The 21322-nt window shown below is 41.5% G+C and overlaps 1 protein-coding gene across 1 annotated transcript in view; it reads left to right on the top strand.

Moving 5' to 3' along the window:
* Positions 1–21322, top strand: part of TTC6 (tetratricopeptide repeat domain 6) — a 2436149-nt gene that overhangs the window by 1907487 nt on the left and 507340 nt on the right. The window contains exon 17 of the mRNA XM_044074245.1: positions 11551–11670. Within this exon, the coding sequence (XP_043930180.1) occupies positions 11551–11670 (120 nt within the window). The remainder of the gene's footprint in view (positions 1–11550; positions 11671–21322) is intronic.

The following is a 21322-nucleotide window of genomic DNA, read 5'->3' as shown; positions in this document are numbered from 1 at the left end:
AAGGTAAAGGACACTTTGACTCGCTGCGAACAGGAGGGTAAGACTTTGGCTGCCGTAGGAGCCCACTTTTCCACTCCCCTCAGGCCTTATCCCAAGGCCCGAAGGGGAGGGAAAATGTGGTTCCGTAAGTCTCAGAAGCCTTACTCGTCGCAGCAGAGCGATCCCCCTTCTAGAGGCAGAGGAGGGGGAAATTTTTCAGGGAGACGCCGTCCCAGAGGCAGCGGAGGCCCCCGCAACACTGGAGACCACGAGTCCTTTCGTGGCTCCTCCTCCTTCCAGCATCCCTGAAGGAGTACCCGACTGTGCAGCTCCGGAGCCAGTCGGGGGTCGTTCAAAGCACCTAAAGGCCTGGGAAGATATTACTCAGGACCAATGGGTGCTTCGAATCATTGCCGGAGGTTACTCCATCCCCTTTGTTCAACCTCCCCCACCAGTCCAAAGAATCCCGGACCCACCACCCAGTCAACGGGATCATGCAGCCAACGAAGTATCAAAGCTGCTTCAAAAAGGAGTCATCCAACCTGTCCCCGCAGACCAGGCCGGATTAGGGACTTACTCAAGATTCTTTTTGGTGCCAAAAAAGACCGGGGACTTGAGACCCATTTTGGATCTCAGCAAACTAAACCGATTTGTAAAAAAGTCCAAATTCCGGATGGTCACTTTACAATCCATTCTCCCGCTTTTGGAGAAAGGAGTTTGGATGTGCTCCATAGACCTCAAAGACACCTACTATCACATTCTGATGGATCAGGCGTCGAGGAGACACTTACGCTTCAGCCTAGGAGACAGTCATTTTCAGTTCTGAGTACTGCCCTTGGTCTCACCACAGCCCCCAGGGTGTTTACCAAATGTTTGGCGGTCGTGACTGCTCACTTGAGAAGTCTAGGATTCCAGGTGTTTCCATACCTAGACGACTGGCTCCTAACTGCCGCCTCCAGGCATCTACTCTTGGAAAATTTAGCAGCCACTATCGCACTGGGCAAATCCTTAGGAATCACCTTCAATTGGTCAAAATCTGTATTGCAACCATCTCAGCGTATTCTGTTTATCGGTGCAGAAATAGATTCAAGGCAGATGCGAGTCTATCTCCCTACAGAAAGGATCGTGACGCTTCAGTCTCAGGTCCGGGCCCTAATCCTCAGACGTCGTGCTCCAGCAAGAATGGTCCTACAACTGTTGGGCTCCATGGCAGCCACCATTCTTCTGGTCCCCTTGGCAAGGTTGCACATGAGGATACTTCAGTGGCTCCTCTCAGTCCAGTGGTCTTATCAGGACCTTCCCCTCAGTCACCGCATTCTGATCACGGACACGTGCAAACAGGATCTTTGTTGGTAGCTTCTATCCCCCAATCTGAATCAAGGGCGACCCTTCGTTCCCCCACTCCCCTCTGCCACGCTGACTACGGACGCCTCCCAGACAGGGTCGGGGGGTCATTATCTGGACAGGTCGGTCCAAGGCACGTGGCACCCCGACGAGAGTTTTCTTCATATCAATATCCTGGAGATGAGGGCGGTGCTTTTAGCATTGCAAGCACTGCACGATCACCTCCCCCAGGGTACAATTGCCATTCAATCCAACAGCATGTCGGTAGTCTGGTACCTAAACAAGCAAGGAGGAACCAGGTCCTATCCCCTTTGCAGAGAGGCCATGAGAGTATGGGATTGGGCGATTGCTACCAAGCGTTTCCTAATGGCAACGCACATTCCGGGGAAATCCAACGTGATAGCCGACAGACTGAGCAGAACTATTCTCTCCCCTCACGAGTGGTCCTTGAACAACAGAGTGATAACACAGATTTTCACAAGATGGGGAGTCCCCTGTTGCGATCTCTTCGCAAGCCCCCTCAATGCGAAATGTCACCACTTCTTCACTCTGGCCCCAGTTTCGGGGGAGACTCCCAAGGACGCTCTAGTCCACGCTTGGCCCTCCGGTCTGCTATATGCCTTTCCACCGGTTCCCCTTCTCCCCAAGGTGATTCAGAAGGCGATTCGCTTGAGAAGCAGAATGATATTAATCGCCCCATACTGGCCTCGGCAAATCTGGTTCCCCTTTCTTCACAGGTATGCATTGGAGTGTCCTTGGTTCCTGGACCAAGTTCCGGACCTTTTGACTCATCAGTCAGGACAACTCCATCAGTCCCTCCATTCGTTGAAGTTGACAGCCTGGCTACTCCTCTTCCAACCATAATTAGGAGCCACTCTTTGGCTCCTGAAGTCATACACATCTTGTCTTCGCCCACAAGACTTCTACAAAGAAGATATATAGCAGTAAATGGAAGAGGTTTGCTATTTGGGCCCAACTCCGAGGATTAGACCCAATGACAGCCTCGGTATCAGAAGTACTGAAGTTTTTAGCCTCCCTGTTCCAGCAAGGTTGCTCAGTATCTACCATCAAAGTACAATTGGTGGCTATTTCCAATTTTCATGAAAGTGTGCAACCTCCCTTAATGAGCAACAAGCTCTGTAAAGCCTTTATTAAAGGAGCTTGGCTTCTACGACCCCCCACTTCGCAACCTGCACCTCCGTGGGATCTGAACGTGGTATTAGGTGCTTTAACCTCACCCCCATTTGAGCCCGCAGCAACCTGTGATCTGAAATTCCTTTCTTGGAAAACTGCCCTTCTAATTGCTATTACTTCAGCCAGACGGGTTTCAGAGCTTCAGGCTCTATGTGTTAAACCACCTTACTTGGTATTCCACAAGGATAGAGTATCTCTTAGGCCAAACCCATCTTTTATACCAAAGGTTTGTTCTAATTTCGGTCTACAACAGTCACTGGAGCTACCGGTTTTCTTTCCCAAATATTCCAATAGAGCTGAATATACTTTTCACTGCTTAGATGTGCACAGGCAATTACGCTTCTATTTGGATAGGACACACAAAGCACGGAAATCAGATCAACTGTTTGTGTCCTTTTCGGATAATAGATTAGGCAAAGCCGTCACTAAAGTCACTATTGCCAAGTGGATCAGGGACTGCATCACTCGCGTTTATCTCATCTCAAACAAGGAGCTCATAACTCCGGTTAAAGCTCATTCTACTAGGGCTATGGCCACTTCGGCAGCTTTTCATTCCAAGCTCTCTATTGGCGACATTTGTGCGGCTGCCACGTGGACATCTTCACACACCTTTGTTTCTCACTACAAATTAGATGTGGCATCCAGGGGTCGAGCTTCCTTCGGTTCCACAGTTCTCAGGAGTGTTTTCCAGTGAGCCACCCGGGAATTAGGTGCTAGGGACGCTGTCCCATCTGTAGAGAATGTAGGCGAGATAGGATCACATTACATCTTTTAGTTATGTACTTACCATAACTTTAGATGTATGGGATCCATCTCGCCTACATTCCTAATAACCCACCCTCCATCCCCCTGCCTTGTAGACCAGGAGAGACCGGACGATCCGAAATTGATCTTCTTTCCTCTCTTGAAAGACCTGAGTATGTTATGACAATAGTATGTCTCTGTGAACATGAGTGCGAACAAACAAGATCTGGGGAAGTAGTGGTGGTGCATCCTGGGATATGAGGTGACTCAGCCAATAAGAGACTGCGTTCTATTGTATAGCGGAGTCGGAGCCGAGGATCGGCTCCGAACCCATCTGTAGAGAATGTAGGCGAGATGGATCCCATACATCTAAAGTTATGGTAAGTACATGACTAAAAGTTCTCCTTTGAAATATATAGGTTTCAACCAAGAATCAACCACCTTCCCAAAAGGGAAGGTCTTGGACCTACTTCCAGATATACTAGGTCTAAAGGGTGGATGGAATAAATCCTTGTGTATCTTGGGAATACCTATCATCATGGCCAAAATGGAATATTCAACTTTCAGAAAGTTATATAAATCAATGTCTGTTATAAACAATATTAACCTCATTGATGGAGGGATGTCTCATATCTTTCTGAATCTTGTATTATGAGTTTAATTCATTCAAATAATAAGTAGTCTCATATAAAACTATCCCCCCCACCCTTATCGGGTTGCATAATTCTAATATTGGAATTATTACATAGGTCACACATGATTTTATATTCTTCTTTACTTAAATTATAGTGTACAACTTGTTGTCTATTGTTATTCATATATCTATATATTTGATCTATAACTACTTTTTCAAAACTAGCTAAAGTAGGGTGTAAATTAGGTGTAAACACACTTTTCTTATAAAGGGGCGTTGATACTGATTGTTTCTTAGTTCCTTGGAAATATGCAGAGAGATTTAATTTCCTTAAGTATAACTTAAATTGAATTATATTGTCTACTAAATTAAATCTAGCGTTGGGTACAAATTTCATAACCTTTCTAAATAAGGCAAAATGAGCATCTGTTAACTGCAGCAATGTATAATTATAAATAAAAAAATTATTTTGACTATATTGAACATCATTATATTTAATGATGCAATCCCTATTACTGTCTACCAATTCCCCCTGTTTTCTCTGTGCTGAGGTGGCTGTTGCTTCCACCGGTTGTTCATTCTTTTCCCGTACTGTTCCCCCCAATATGTCTCTAGTTCTAAAAAAGACCTATAATTATCCTGCCTATATTTCATTCCATTATTTAGTGCACCATTATTTCTACCCTTATTGTTAGGCATGTTAAATGACTTGCTTTTCTTATTCCAATTGTACATACTTCCCTCTTTATACTGTTGCAAATCTCTTTTTAATTTCTCACATTTCCTTTTAAAATTTTTTTGGGAATTATTATCAGCCACCTTAAATTGCTTGTCAAACAAACCTTGCCACTGGTCAAATACCAAATCTTGTGTAATAACACTGTTCAATCTATCAACTTCCTTAATAACTTTGGCTAATTTATGATTACATTTCAAAATGAATTTCATGAAGCTTATTCCAAAGCCATCGAACATTGTATTACATTCAAGCAACAATTCATCATTTAACTCAATATCCATGGGTCGCTTAAAGAAGCGTAACCCCATGGGAACAATTTTAAGTTCTATACATCGGTTTAAATAAGAGTTCTCTATTTGCAGGCTTTTAATCAAATTTAACTTATGTCCAAAATCATAAGTCAAGTCTTTTAAAGTCCCACTACTGTCCAGGCATGATGTTACATTGTTCTGTAACACAGATTCAGAAAAACAGTAATTATTGTCATACATAAAGCCATCCAAATCTCTAACATTCCTTGATGCACGTTCACTCGACTTCTCCGTATGTAAAACATTCAGATTGGAAACTGTACCTTGTAAAACGGAGTTACCAACGACTGAATAGGTTTGTTTAGGTACCACTCTTTTCGGTTTGGCACCAGATATCAAATATTCGCCCTCCGTACTGTTGCCTCGGCCCACAGAACCAATATGAGCACAGTAATTAGGACTGTCGATAGAGATCCATGCGATATAACAGAAGTAAACAGAATATATTACTGTGCTGCTAAATTAATAACTGATAAAATTCTACTACAGGAACATAGGTAACAAGGGAAAAGGGGGGGAGCGAAAGCAAATACCATCATGGAAATATCGAATAGAGAAAACTATAAAGCAGCTAAGACAAGAAGTGTCATTGTAAGAAGATTATAGAAGAGGGAACAGATCAACAAAAATATTAAGAAAGACAGATGTGATAAAAGCAATGAGCAGTATTAAAACAGACCAGGATCTATTATGCACTATTGGAGATAACAAACTAAAAATCTCAAAACAGGCGGAAAGACTCAGAAGATACAAAGATAAATATAAGGGAAAGCACAAAATAAGCAATTTACTAATGACCCAAAAAAAGTTTTATAGAGAATTGGGAAATAAGGTAAAAGGAATTGATAGACTGTCGAAAGAAGAGGATGTAGATACATTTTGGAGAAGTATCTATGAAGATCCTGTGGAACATAACAAAGATGCTAAATGGACAGAAGAAGTAAAAGAAAGAATAGGAAGTCTAAAGGTACAGGAAATGAAATGAGATGAAATAACAGCCAGAGAGATTGAAACAAAGTTGAGAAAAGCCTCTAATTGGAAAACCCCAGGCCCAGATTCAGTACCTAACTTTTGGCTTAAAGTATTAACTTCTTTACACAAGGATCTAGCCATGAGTAAGAACTATTTATATGCACACCCTGAACAGACACCGCACTGGTTAACAACAGGAAAAACAATGCTCTTACTTAAGAGTGAACCTGCAAGCTACCCTAAAAATTACAGACCAATAACTTGTCTTCCGACGACATATAAACTATACATGGGGATTGACACCAACAGAGTTTATAGTCATTTAGAAGAAAACTCAATTATGGCAGTAGAACAAAAGGGCAATACAAGAAAGTCGTATGGAACAAAGGATCATTTGTTGTTAAATAAAGTTATAGTGGAGAACTGTAAGAAATGGAAGAATCTAAGTATGGCATAGATTGACTATAAGAAAGCATTTGATAGTATCCCACATTTATGGATAAAAGAGTGCTTAAAAATGTGTAAGATACATCCTACACTGATTGATTACATTACAGTAACCATGAAACAGTGGCAGACCACTTTGCAATTAAGCCATGATAAAGGAAAGATTATTATCCCAGGGATAAAAATTCAAAGGGGGATATTCCAGGGTGACTCCCTGTCATCGTTGCTCTTTTGCCTTGCCATTAATCCATTAAGCTAGATTCTCTGCTTGGGTTGGGAGTGCCTTCTGTGTGGAGTCTGCATGTCCTCCCCATAGTCGAGTGGGCATTCGAAAGACATGCATTGAATGGGCGTGCCTTTGTTGAAAGTTTGGCATCGGGCTGGCAACTCGACACCATAAAAAACAACTACCAATCATTAGCAGACCGGAGTTCCGCTGTGGCAACCCCTAACCAGGAAAAGCCGAAAGACAAACAACAACAACTTAACAGCTTAGATCATGACTATAATTTGGCTTCTAGAAAACAACAAAGTCTAATGATTTCTCATCTTCTCTTTGTTGATAATTTAAAATTGTATAGCTCATCAGATGAGGAACTGAAAGCACAGCAAAAGGTTGTCAAAACTTTTTCAGATGATATTGGAATGTCATTTGGTCTTGATAAATGTGCAAAAGCAACCTTTAAAAAAGGAAAATTGCAGCACCAGGCAAACATCAGTTTGGGACAAGAATGTGATATAAAAGAACTTGAGCAAGAGGGGGTGTATAAATACTTGGGAAATGATGAAGGATCAACAATAAAACATGAACAAATGTGAATAAAGCTTAGAAATGAGTACTTTAAAAGACTTAAATTAATCCTGTAAACAGCATTGACACCTAGAAACAAGATCCAAGCTATAAATCAATTTGCTCTTCCTGTCCTAACTTATAGTTTTGGAGTGATTGACTGGCCCCAAAAAATGTTGGATAGATTGGATATTAAAACAAGAAGGATGCTTCATGCTCACCAAATGATTTATAAAAATCAGTGTATACAAAGATTATATATTCCCCATTCTGAAGGAGGGATGGGCCTCCTTGAAACTGATTACATGTATAGATCTGCAATTGTGGGACTCCACACATATCTACTGACCTCACAAGATCCGAATGTGGTGAAAGTTTTGACACATGAGGCGAATAAATCTAAGATGACATCTCTGCTTAATTTAGCAGAAGCATATCGATGTCAAGCAAGAATGGAAATCAAACCAGAAGTGGATAAAAACCAGGCAGCAACTGAATGTGCTAAAAAACAAAAGAAAGAATATAAGGTGAAGGACCAGGAGAGAAGGCAAGAAATGTGGAAAAAACATAAATATAGTTGCAAGTATAGAAAACTTCTGGAAGAGCCTCATGTTGATCATGAACGAACACAGGAATGGTTAAGGAGAGGTGAATTTACATCAAGAAATAAAAGGTTAATATTGGCAGCCCAAGATAGTGGGCTGTGTACACACTGGTTTACTAAGTCCATTGAACACGTGGGAGTAACAGACATGTGTAGGTTTTGTGGAATCGAATTGGAAACAGTCACACACCTTATTGCTGGTTGTGACTCTCTAATGGCAGAGGGACTGTATACTGAAAGGCATAATATTGTGACAAGATTGTTACACTGGAGTTTGTGCAAACACTATGGTATTGAAGTCGCTGAAAAACACTGGAAATATGAGCCATAGAAAATGATGAAGTCTACATCACATGGGATCACCCAATACCAACAGTGCAAAAGATAGATGCTAGAAAACCGGATATAGTGGTCCAAGAAAGGAAGACAAAATTAGCATTGATCATTGAAATTGCCACACCTAGTGACTACACTGTCTTGCGTACAGAGAGATATAAAGAAGTCATAAAATACCTCGATCTGCAGGCAGAAAAGAGAGCCATGTGGAAGAAAGATACCCAGACAATTCCAATAGTAGTAGGAGCAACTGGTCTTATAAAAAAGAATTTATAATCGTATTTAGATATGTTACCATGGTGGTGCTGCAGTAGCGTTGTCGCCTCACAGTAAGACGCTGTCCGGTTCGAGTCTCAGCTAGAGCGTCTTCTGCATGGAGACATGCGTGAATGGGCATACCTTCGTTGAAGGTTGTGCGTCAGGCCTGGCAAGCTGGTAAGTAAAAATCAACTGCCAATCATTAGCGGACCGGAGTTCCGCTGTGGCAACCCCTAACTGGGAAAAGCCGAAAGACACAACAAAGTTAGATATGTTACCAATTCATGTAACACTGTATGAATTACAGAAGGAGTCATTACTGGGCACATTGCGAGTGCTGCGAAGAGCACTTTTGGCTAACATGAAAGAGTAAGACAATACTAATTTCATGAACTTTAATCGTACTTTGACTTAGGAATGGGGTCCATTCCCATCATGGTATTAGAAACCCAAAAGACTTAGAGAAATTAAAAAAGGAATTTCCTCCGCTTACTTACCTAAAAGCATATACTCCAGACTTATCGTGTCTATTTCCTGACTTTTGCCCTGAAGTTAAGAGCAGTGATATCACATATGAATAATATATCAATAAGGCCACACTTAAAAGTGGGCTATCTGCTGTAAAGCTTATGGTAAGATCTCACAGACCACAGTGGGGAACAACTGAACAGACGTTTATGGGAGTATGGTAGATGCCAGTGGCAGTGGAGCATAGGGGAAATGAGTAAGGGGAAATGCAGATACAGCTGTTCCATTATCCTTGCGCCTAAAAGCTCATGCTATGTGCAGTTGATATTGAATATCTTGACTTTTCCAAAAAAACCTAGACAATGCCATATAGTTTTAGAGATGTAACTCTATGCTGTCAACATGTAGCATTGATCATTAGAATGTGCCTGACTGCAAGGTTGTGTTATTTTCATTTTCTGTTATGTGTGGGAATGTAACTTCTTTTCAGTGTGAGGAATACACTACAGGCCAAGAACATGCATCAGCTGAGATGACATTACATCAGAAGTTAAAAAAAAATCTATGACTTTCTGCAGAAGAAGTGACATTTAATTTCACTGGAAGGATGTCACCACAAAACAGTTTTGAATGAATCAGGAAACACTTGGCTACATAACTTCATTTGCAAACTGTTTTAACTCCTTTAGGGAAGATTTTTCTTTCCATTTCTCTGGTGATCGATACATCTTCATCCCCTAGCATCCCATTCATTCTGAATCCCTATCATTCTATGACAACAGGAAAGGAAGGCAAAAGATGTGGATATTGGCTGTTATCCATAAGGGATTTGGAGGTTTTCTGAATCCTTCTAACAGTCCTCCAGTGGCCAGAATGTATGATGCAGTGTCTGTTATTCTGGACCTTTGTAAGTGGACTTTTCAGCACACCCATGCCCCCAGATAAATTACATGCCTTCTTTGGCTAGCTCATTCCCCCATATCCGTAGTCTGAGATTTTTGACTTTCCCAAAGGTTTAGCTGCTGTATTGGGACTCTGCTAACACCTTCTCTTCTTTCTGGAACAAAGCCTTTGCTGGCTCATGTAGCACCAAGAGACATTCCCTGATCAAGAATAATAAAAAAAAGGTCCATTTTGATCCAGCTCCTAAAACTCAGAAAACAATAGCCAGGTCCTATTCTTGCATCCCTTATCTCCAATTTGAGTAGAATAAAAAATAAATTATTCTGCTTTTAAAACTATAGCAAATGGATTGCAGCTTGCTACAACTTGTAGTACACACCAAAACTGCTTCAGTACTGATGGAAAAGATATATCAGAATTCATTTCTGTATGGGCATTCAGAAATGCAAGTAAATAAATGTTTGCCGGTGCATCACTACTGGTGGATCAACATCTCCTGATCATGCCTCCTAATACTTGGTGCCTTTAGTGGCTGACCCCTTCATCCCAACCTAACTGCACTAGAGATTTGGAATGGCTGAGCCAGCATCAGCTGGTCATGTCCATTCTTCCATAGCAGGCTGCTAAATTGCCTGGGCATTTAGTGAAATCCAGGCCATATGGATAATCCAGGGTTGAACCTCTGTGACATGGAAACAGCTGAAAGAGAGAATGTGGTATTTTATCTCTTCATCACAGTCATACAAAAATTGTTTCACTTTCACAGCCTAGCAAGTTGCATTATATGTGTTTCCATCATTTAAGGTAGACATAAATCTCCTTATCAAGTTGAAGAATCTAGTACATGTCCAAAATGGCACTGTTATGAGAACTCATTTCCCAACCCAACAAACAAAAAGCCATCAGACCAAAAGGCTTTAGAATAATGGAACCAAATTTACACAATGGAAAACACAAATAACATATTTATTGCATAGAGCACACCTCTTTTCATTCCACATGTGAAAGACAGCCTCACCACTTACTTAACTCTACTCTAAGATCATATAATCATGGGAAAAAGAGAACCATGCTGGAAGACGATAACCTTTAACTGCATGAACTGTGATGTCACATTTAAACTGCTGTAAGATAAAATACAGTTGAGATCTGCCAGTCTCTCCAAGTGATAGATCATAGATCTTTCTCCCCCTAACCAAAAAAGCACACAATCTTGCATGTCACAAATCATTACCTGCCAAGAAATTGTCAGCTCTGTTGAATTCCTATCTGTGATTGTCCATGCCATATATCTAACGGCCCAGTATAGTTATGCCATTGCATTAAATAGTAATTATGTCTGAGTTCCATCTCATTAGCTCTTTGTTGTTTGCCCAGATATGCATAATATACTGCCCACCCACCTCAGTGATGCCATATTTGGACTCTTTTTTTTTCATGTCCTTCTAAGTTATGTAGATGTTTTGCTTTGCAAAATTTGAGCCATCTGTCACAAATCTTAGTAGAAATATTTTTTGTGGCCCTGTTTTAAGAAAGTATATTATATTGTCAATACAAGCTGTCTGTAAAGCTTGTTACCCAATTCTAAGGTTGAAGCTGAAAAGGGATTATGAAGCAAGTCACATATATAATCAACAACGTTTAATAAATAAACATTACCCTTGATGAGATTTTATGGAGAGTATTGCTTTTTGTGACATATCAAGTCTTGCTATTATGGCCTGACTTTTGTCAAAACTTTGTCAATAATAAATTCACATTCTGCACATGTACTAATGACATCATGGATGGTAATTTATCAGTAATTCCTATACAATTGTATTTCAGGCTTTAAAAGACTATGGAATTGTTCTTCTCCTTGGAGGAAGGAAAGAAATTGATCTGAAAGTATGCATAAATCGGGGGCTTCTTTATCTGGAACTGAATCAGTACTTCAGTGCTCTTCAGGTAAAACTTGTAGACACATGCAACAAATCATTTTAAGACACGTATGCAGTTGTAATAGTTTTAAACACAAAATCTTACAAATCAGTCTATTTTGTTACTATTGTTTATATAAACAGTAATCAAGTTACACTTCCTTTACAAACTGACTAGTCATACAACTTTGCTGCAACATAAATCAGTCAGTTAAACATAAGCTAATAGTAGTGCTGTCGTAGTACATTGTAGCTGTATTGGATGAGGAAGACCATGTGCAACAGAGGTTATAGCCTGGAACTGTACCACTTTTATGGGGCCTATAAATCAAGTAACTTTTTTTGTTTTGCTCTGACCTACTGCTGACCTTTTTGTATCACTGTCACAAATGTGCTGCATGACTGTTGTCCTGACAGTCATTGGGGGTGGGGCTGGGTGAGTATGTTAATCTCTGCCATTTTCTGTAGCCTGGTAGCACCTAGAGGGTGTGCATGATATTGACATTTTCAAGGGACTGTCATTTATTTCTGTGGGTGACAGATGTCCTAAAGTAGCCTTGCCGCCTTGATGGCAGATGCAGTCCATTTGGAATCCAGCCACTAACTGTAAATGGAGCAGGAATGGGCATACCGATATATTCCCCAACACTATTATTTCTTCCTGGGCCTCCGCTGAAAATTTTTGTTTTTGTTCCAAGTCAGACTGTCTGAAATTTCAGACTTCAGGTTTCTGAATGAAATAACTGTAATAATCAAAGTTATAGATTACTTGAAAAAATGTATTTTTTTTTATTTTGTCATTGAAATATTTTTATTCTTCTACACTTATTTTGTCTTGATTGGACTTTCATAATGATGGTTTTGCCACCCAGGTATTTAATTATTTAATTAAAGTTTTTTTTTTTGTGCATAGCTCCTCCCTTCCTGTGAACCCACCCCCTTCCCCTTTCCCCCCCCCCCCCATTCAGCTGCCTGCCCCTGTGATTTGAGATGATTTGTCACCACCCCACCAACACTACCATGTAGAGAGAGAGGTGAGCAAGTGGATTTTCTTCATATCAAGTTACGCACACTGCTGTGTAGAAGAGGAGAAAGTTCTTCTAATCAATGCCCTGTTACTGTATTCACATGAATTATACTTGGAGTTGGTGTTGATGTGCATAAGACAGCTGATGAGCTGTAACTGATGTCACCTAAAAGGTTTCTGTGGTGTGATGAGTAATGCCAAATCCACTTTTAATAAATCATTATGTAGAATCATAAAGGTATGATATACTTGAATAGGGCAACACTAATTTTCAATCGTCATATTTTTAAAAGAAAATCAAATGCTTGTATTGCTTCAACAAATTTAGTATGTGGTCTAGACTTCATAGAAGTAGCAATATGAATCAGGTTCACAGTGGGTTGAATTAGATTAAAAAATGCATTCATGAATTATGTAGTTCATAGTTCATGTCTAAGATAAAACAGCCATCTAGTGACATTTTCTAGTATTATAAGAATTAATGTAACTAAAATATCAATCTGTCTCACAAAAGAATAGATAGAGAGAGATAAGTAGTACAATATCAATTGCTTTACTATAGTTGAGATTTATGTAATCTAGAACTTTGTGTATTTTATTTTTCTATGATTATTTACTGCCTTTGTTTACCGAGGTAGTCTAGGTGCACAAATTGACTCTTCGGTGGAGTAACAAGAAAAAAAGTTACACATAAAAAACTGACAGCTTAATTATAGACATTTGAATAACATATTAACAGAATTTAGACAGTACTTACCTCTTGTTAGAAGTTACATTATACAACAATAAAAATATTTGGACCATAAGAAAATAATAGCAGTAAAACATTTAGTGAACTCACACCTTGTTTTTAGATATGAGTTGTAGCAAAATAGGAAACAGATGCATTAATATGTCATTTGATAGTAGAAGGAATAGTGCAAGGATTATATAGTTTTAAGACAGAGAAGGAGTAAAAGAAGAAAGAAGCGAGAAAATGCAGAATGGTGAGAAAGAAACTGGTAATGATGAAAAGGAATATTTAGTCTAGGACAGTCATGGCTAAAAGAGAAATTTTATTAAGCAAAGGCTTGAGAGTTGGTAGGAAGGAAGGAGTGAATTGTTCTAGTATGTTGAAGTTTTGGCTGTTTACAGAGACAAGTTGGCATAATGGTTAAGGTCTTTGCCTCCCATGCACAAGGTGCAAGGTTTGATCCTGACCTCTGACCAATTTATGTTTGGAGTTTGCACATTCTCCCTGTGCCCTCATGAGGTTTCTCTCATGTCCAAAAACATGCTGAGTGTTTCCATCTCAAACTCACCAATGAATAGAGCTGTGGGCAGCAGCACAGACTCTGCATGGTGCCCTGTGGGGGGAGGGGTTGTACAGAGCAACTGCTTTGGGCATCTACTGTGGTCCGCAGTATCCTCAAGATAGCAGAACACAGATCACAGACTGTGCACAGTGGCAGGGCTAACCACTCAATGGTATAAAATATGGCTCTAGGTGATTTGGTCATTTTGACTAATGTCACCAAAATGGGCATGGGTAATTACCGGTGATAAGTGGGTTGATGACCCGGCCTACTCTAACCTATGCCAGGTACCCTTGCTAACAGTTTGTGTGCCTGCCATAAAGCCCAGCAGCCCTGGGTCAATAAGTTACTGGCCAGCTGGTGTCTCGTTGCCCAGCCTGGGTTACCTGGGATAGCTCTGTTGAGCGAAAGCTGGACATAAAACCAACCAACCTGCCAAACTTGAGCTGAGAATTGCTACACTTAACGTAGGTTCACTGACAGGATGCAGCTTGGAAGAGGAGGAGGAGGAGGCTGGACATCCTATGTATCTAAGAGATGAGATGGAAAGGCAGTGCAGCAAAGCCACTTGGCTTGGGAGCTAGACTCTACTACTGAGGAGGGGGATATGCTAGAAATGTTCTAGGAATTGTGGTGAGAAAGAGGCTTCAGAAGGCAGTGAGGGATGGCATCAGAATTAATGGCAGACTCATGCTGATCAGACTCCAGTGTAACGATAGGGCAGTATTCATAATCTCAGCTTAAGCCCCACAGCAGGGTTGTAATAGTGAGGAAAAGAGTGCATTCAGGCAGCAGTTGCAGGGCCTACTAGATAAAGCATGACAACATGAATTGGTGTTGATAATGGATGAATTGAATGCACTTATTGGGACAGAGAAAACAGGATATGAGGACTGCCTGGGTCCACATGGGTGGGGCAACAGGAATAAAGAAGGAGAAGCCATTTTAGACTTCTGTCTGGCAAATGGCTTGATAGTAGCCAACACATGGTTCAGAATGAGAGACAGTCACAAGATCACATGCAAGATTAACCAACATTCAACTTGGGTAGGCTTCCTCCTAGTAAGGAAAAGGCACTGGGGTAGAATCCATGCTTGCAGAGTCATCCCTAGTGAAACAGTTGTCCCACAGCATAAACCACTAGTTGCCAGAATCAGCTCCAAGCAGTGGTCAGAGAAGGCTCTAAGGTCAACAGAGACCAGACTGAAGACCTGGAAGTTGACTGGAGCGAAAGTGCAACAGTTCAAGGAATTACTCAGGGCTCTAGCACCCCAAGAAGAGGAGGAAATAGGTGCAGTTGAACAAGAACTGCTTTATAGGTGACAGCTTGGAATCTGTGCTTATATTCTGATCCTGGTGAGAGTAGGAGCAGAGTGCATTTATTCCTGACTCTTTCTGGTTGGAGAGTGAGTGACTGTACTTAACGTACCTGATTGGTCTGGTTGCTATTGGAGGCATCTACCAGAAAAAGGCTACAGGCCTGCAGACCCTTGCATCATCTGGGACAAGACTGTGGATCACCAAACAGGCAGTGGCCTGCTTCTCCTCTGGGATTGGTGCTAACATTTTGCTTCTGGTGAGAGAATAAGCAAAGGATTATTGTATCCCAACAGAGTGAAGCTGTGCTGAAACCAGCATTAGTAGTAGCCAGGCAGTAGCAATTCATGCGACTCCCCTCTTTTCTTCATTCTTGACAAGCTAATTCTTTATTTTTCAGTAAGTACTGCTTGATTTCTTTCTAACTTCAGAATATCTGCCTAAATACTACATCCTTAAATGTTCAGAGTCTACGTATTACTTTCCCCTCTAGTGTTTGGTGGTGCTCTGTACAAACTCAGACACCTTGAGTGACATTTTTCCTGTAAAAGGAATATATAAGGAAACAGCTCCAGTGCTTGGTAGTACTTAGTAATAATAACCATCCCTCCTGGCATGTCTAAAGGTCAGTTCCCTGTGCTTTCTCCTATTAACCTGGTGAACCTGGGCATTCTGAGGCAGTGTAGCAACTGCCTCATGTACACAGACAACCTGCTCCTCTTACCTCCCAACACTCAGATTTGTGAGAGATGCACCTATATATCCAAATTGGAAGCCATGCCTTCTCAAGCCAAGACCAGAATAGCTGGTCAAGAAGAGAAGGTCAACACCTGCACCACACCACATGCAGCATATAGCCCTCCAGAACACCCACCATCACAGCTCTCACATAAAACACAAACCACATACCCACCTTCATGGAGGGTCTCAATAGAAATCTACCCAAACAGCAGAGACCTCCAAGGCAGAAATGCACTCAACCACGATAACACAGCACAGACCACAAGACACATAGCGCACTTACACAGTGTGCCCCTCAACCTAAGCCCCTAAGGCAAAACAGCTTTCCCAATACACTAATCATAGGTGACTCGATAGTGAGGCACACTGATGTCCCACTCACTAGGTTGAATAAGGAGAAGGTAACAGTCAGCTGTCTATCAGGTGCCAGAATCCAACACATAACACACACAATCAGGTCACTCCACAACAAGTACAAGAATGACTCTGTCACTTCCATGTGGGTGTGAATGACCTGAGATGCACCTCCCTGGACTACATGAAAAGAGACATGGAGGAGCTCTCGGATTATGTGGCCCAGGCAGACATGACCCTAGCCCTGAGTAGCATCCTACAGTCACCCAGAATGATACCGCAGTGCAAGCAGAAAATGATTGACTTCAACAATTGGATATTTCTGGTGTCATTTTAAGGGGATCCAGTATCTGTCTGATTGGGATGACATGACTGACAGACCTCGATGCTTTGCCAGAGATGGCCTGCATCTGTCACCCTGGGTTTCTGGATACTGGCTAAGGCTCTTGCCACTTCTGTAGTACCTTTTTTAGGCAATGTTCCAAAGACCAAATTACCACCATAACAGCTATAAATAAATACAATCTGACATGCTGCTCAGTGCTAGAAGCCTAAATCTCAGGCTGCAATTGCTTGCAGCACTCCTCAAAATGGAGAACATCGACATTTGTGCTGTAATGGAGACCTGGTTTAAAGCAGCAGAAAGCACCCCTGCACTACCAGGCCGTAACTCATTCCACACCTTTTGGCCCCAGAACATGGACCAAAGCTCCAAAGGTGGTGGTGTCTCCATATTCTTAAAGGATATGCACACTTCCAGACTAGTAGCCCAGCATAACACATCTGAGATACTTCAGGTACAACTAACATTGGGTAAGACGGCGGTTTAGGTCGTTGCCTGCTATAGGTCCCCAACCATGTCCCAAGACTCTCACTCCACATTCCTAAGCACCCTGTAAACTATTTAAGGTCCAATACAACACTCTCATACTAGGTGACTTCAACTACCCCTCCATCAACTGGGAAAACTACTTATGCACCAATACACTGGCCCAACGCTTCCTGGAATTCATCAATTCCAGTGCCCTGGACCAGCTGATTCTTAGCCCCACTAGAGGAAGCAACATCCTTGACCTGGTTATTACAAATATGGGCAACCATTGCTCTACACCAATAGTCAATTCCTCCCTGGTTAGATCCAACCCTAAACTAATCACCATGGAAATCCACTTCTCACCCACACCACTCGCAAAGGTAACCACCATGAAAAACTTCTCCAAAGCTGACTTTGGGTTCCTAAAAACAGAGGTGGCTAACTTCACGGCACCCATGTCAATGGAAAATAGATGCATGACTGCTGAATCATACACCAGTGCATTGTATGAACATGTACATAAATGCATAGAACTAGCCATAGCCAACAGAACCAAGACACTCTCCTCCAAAAAAAGGAAGCCAATCTGGTGGTCCCCTGCCATTAATAAACTCTACAACAAAAGGAAGAAATTGTTGCAGAAAAAGGTGAAGTCCCAAGACTGGAAAAACTCCCTTATTAGCCTCAACAAAAAGTTGAGATTCCCCATCAAAACCTCAAAAGCCAGCTATGAAGGAAGAATTGCGGCAGACACTAAAAACAACCACAAAGCCTTCTATAGTTATATCAAAAATCTCCACGGCAATAACCAGGTTTGCTCTGAGTTACTGCACAATGGTACCTCCTATACTGATATTGCCAACATACTAGCCAACAGATTCAGTGCCAACCTTACCCCTCTCTCACCCCTAAAGGACCAATCACAATACCGGAGGAATGCCAGGAACCCACCATTACTGCAGCACAGGTTAAAGCTGCACTGTCCAAGGCCAAGAATACAGGTTCCATGGAACCCAGCAATATCCCTGGATGTGTTCTACATGAATTACAAAGGGAACTTGCACCACATCTGTGTGCCCTGTTCAAGTCACAGCCTCACCTTAGGCTTTGTCCCTACTGAATGCGCACTGCTACAGTCATCCCTGTCCATAAAGGGGGGAATGACTATAGACTCTGGGAATTTTGCCCCATTAGCCTGATGAGTCTGATAAGTGAGGCTATGGAGCACATCATCATGGACCTAATTAATAAATATATAGGCAATCTCCAAACTCTAGATTCCACGCAATTTGGTTTTGTGAAAGGTAGATCATGCCTGCTCAACCTGGTTGACTTCTTTGAGTTAGTCACTAGAGCTGTGGATGAGGGCAAGGCAGTTCATACAGCTTACCTCGATCTGGCCAAGGCCTTTGATACCATTCCCAACTCAGGAATTATTGATAAACTCGCCAAACTAGGCATCGACCCTTATATCACTAGGTGGGTTGCAAATTGGCTCACAGACAGAACCCGCAGTGTGAAAGTAGCAGTCTCCAAGTCAGACTGCTGACCAGTCATGAGTGGAGTCCCACAAGCATCGGATCATGAGTTCTCTCTGTTTGGCATCTACTTCTCAGAAGTTCAGGCCAACATGGAGGGACTCTGGCTGACCAAGTTCACAGATGACTGCAAGCTAGGTGCCATTACTAACTCCCCAAGTGATGTAGACATCCTAGAGAAAGGCCTCACTGAGACCAATGCCTGGTGTCAAAACCATGGCCTTAAGCTTAATGCCAAAAAATGCTTCATCATCCCCTTTGGGAAAAACTCATTTCCCACTAATTACCACATTGATGGGTGCCCACTGAACACTGAAGGTGTTATAAGAGATCTGGGAATATAGGTTGACAGCAACCTCTCCTTTGACCACCATATTGCCACTGTGGTCAGAAAGTCCTTCTATGTGGCACATCTCATTACCAAGGGTTTTGCATCCAGGAAGAAAGAGGTCATCATCTCTCTCTACTCTTCCCTCATTAGGCCAGACATCGAGTATAATGCCCTATTTGGCGTGTACCTCACTAGACACATGCAACAGCTGGAAAGGCCATAAAAGTACCTCACGAAGAGGATCCTAGGCCTTAAAAAGATGTCCTACGTGGACAGACTCAAAAACTCCAACTATTCTTTGTCTCATATCGTCTACTAATAGGTGATCTCTGCTTGACTTACAAAGCCATGTCTGACCCAATTCTGTTAGAAATGCTACATCTAAAGAAATTCCAATCTGTCCGCATCATGTGCTCCAGAGACCTCAGCCTCATTACCACAATCAACAGAACATGCTGGAGGGACAGGTTGCTCACCCAGAAACTGCCCCATGCTCTGGAATAGACTTCCCATACATGTCAAGGAGAGCACCTCTCTGACCCTCTTCAAGCGAAATCTTGATGAGTGGATTGGAAATAGAAAGTTCATTCTGGGAATCACTCCAGTGGCTCTACTTGATAGAGGCACTGTGAGCTAACGTCGGGCAGCACGATGCCAGAGCACTTCTATGGGCTAAGCTTGTAAAGGCTCCAGGGTCATTAGCTGTGCACACACCTATGAACCTAAGAATGGCAGTGCCTAAAAACAGGATGTGTTTCGACTACAGAAAAGATATGCGGCCGAGACAGGTTTGGAAATAAGATACATTAGGAAAGCTGGTGGTGGAATGCAGAAGTCCAGGAAGTGATCAAAATTAAGAAGGAGTGCAGGAAGAAGTGGGAGACAGAAAAGACTGACCAGGCTAGGAAGGATTACTGTTTGGCTAACAAAAAAGCTAAGGAAAAAGGTTGCAATAGCAAAGAATAGGGCGTCAGAGGCACTCTACTAAGTTCTGGAAAGTGACTCAGTAAGTGGCACAAAGAAACTGTATCAGGTTGCAAGGCAAAGGCAGAAAGATAAAGAAGATAGTCAGACACCCTTCATAAGGGATGTCAGCAACAACCTGCTCACCAGTTCACAGGACATCAAAGGCAGATTGATGGAGTAGTTCCAGCAACATCTGAATGAAGAAAACCCCACAGAAGCTGTACTGCCCCAGAAACAGGCTACGATGAGAGAAGAAGAGGAGCCCACCCTAGAAGAAGTAAGAACAGCACTAAGGAAAATAAAGTTAGGGAAAGCAGCAGGCTCAGACAAGGTCACAGCAGATATGATAAAGACAGCAAACAGCAACAAGGAGGAAATCAGTCCCAATGTAGAAAAAAGCAGGTTAAAATACTTGAGAAACAACAATGGGACAACCATGGCAAAGCACATATATTTAATAGACAACAAACAGATAAGCGCTTTCGAAGATGCCTCCTTCATCAGATCAATACAAAAATATAAAATTGGTCTGCATATAAATACACTTGAAAAAACTATTACATTAATTAAAACTTTTAACCAATTAACATTTTCTAGCCTTTAAAATGTGTTTTAAAGGTATAAAACCATTTAAGCCTGGTGGAACATCAGCTCTCAAACCAGCTATCCAGTGAGTCTCTTTAACTTCTGTGGCATTCTTTATATCACCACCTCTAGGTGCAGGAGTATAAATATCCAAAACCATGAATTTAAAATCATGCTGTGGAAATTCATTAATGTGTTGAGCTACTGCACTTCTTTGCACATTTCTCTGTATATCACCCATATGCTGTAAAATACGTTCCTTTAACATTCTATTGGTTTTACCAACATAAAAAGAAGTGCATTCTGAACAGGTTGCTATATAAATCACATTTTTAGTAGAACAGCATACATAGTGTGAATACATATATCCTTTTGATAACAGGATGCTCAAACATATTATCAGTCTTAATATACCTGCATGCCTTACATCTTTTACATGGATATGTAGCTAATTTGCCACTATATAATTTACCTAGGTTATTCATATTACCAAGTCCTGGTCTATAACATAACAGACTCTTTAAATTACGATTTCTCTTGTAGCTGATGTTTGGCACATCACCTACTATATTTTTCATCCTGTCATCAGACAATAGTATCTTCCAGCTATTTTGTATTATATTCTTTATATATTTAAAATCAGTACTAAAAGTAAAGCGTACCCTAACCTTACATATATTTCTCTGTCCCTAGTATTCTTTGAATACCAAGG

The sequence above is a fragment of the Protopterus annectens genome, chromosome 6.part0 (assembly GCF_019279795.1).
Source record: "Protopterus annectens isolate FY-2018-M chromosome 6.part0, PAN1.0, whole genome shotgun sequence".
NCBI lineage: Eukaryota > Metazoa > Chordata > Ceratodontiformes > Protopteridae > Protopterus > Protopterus annectens.
Note: the sequence above shows the minus strand (reverse complement) of the source record. Positions and strands in the feature narration are given on the sequence as shown.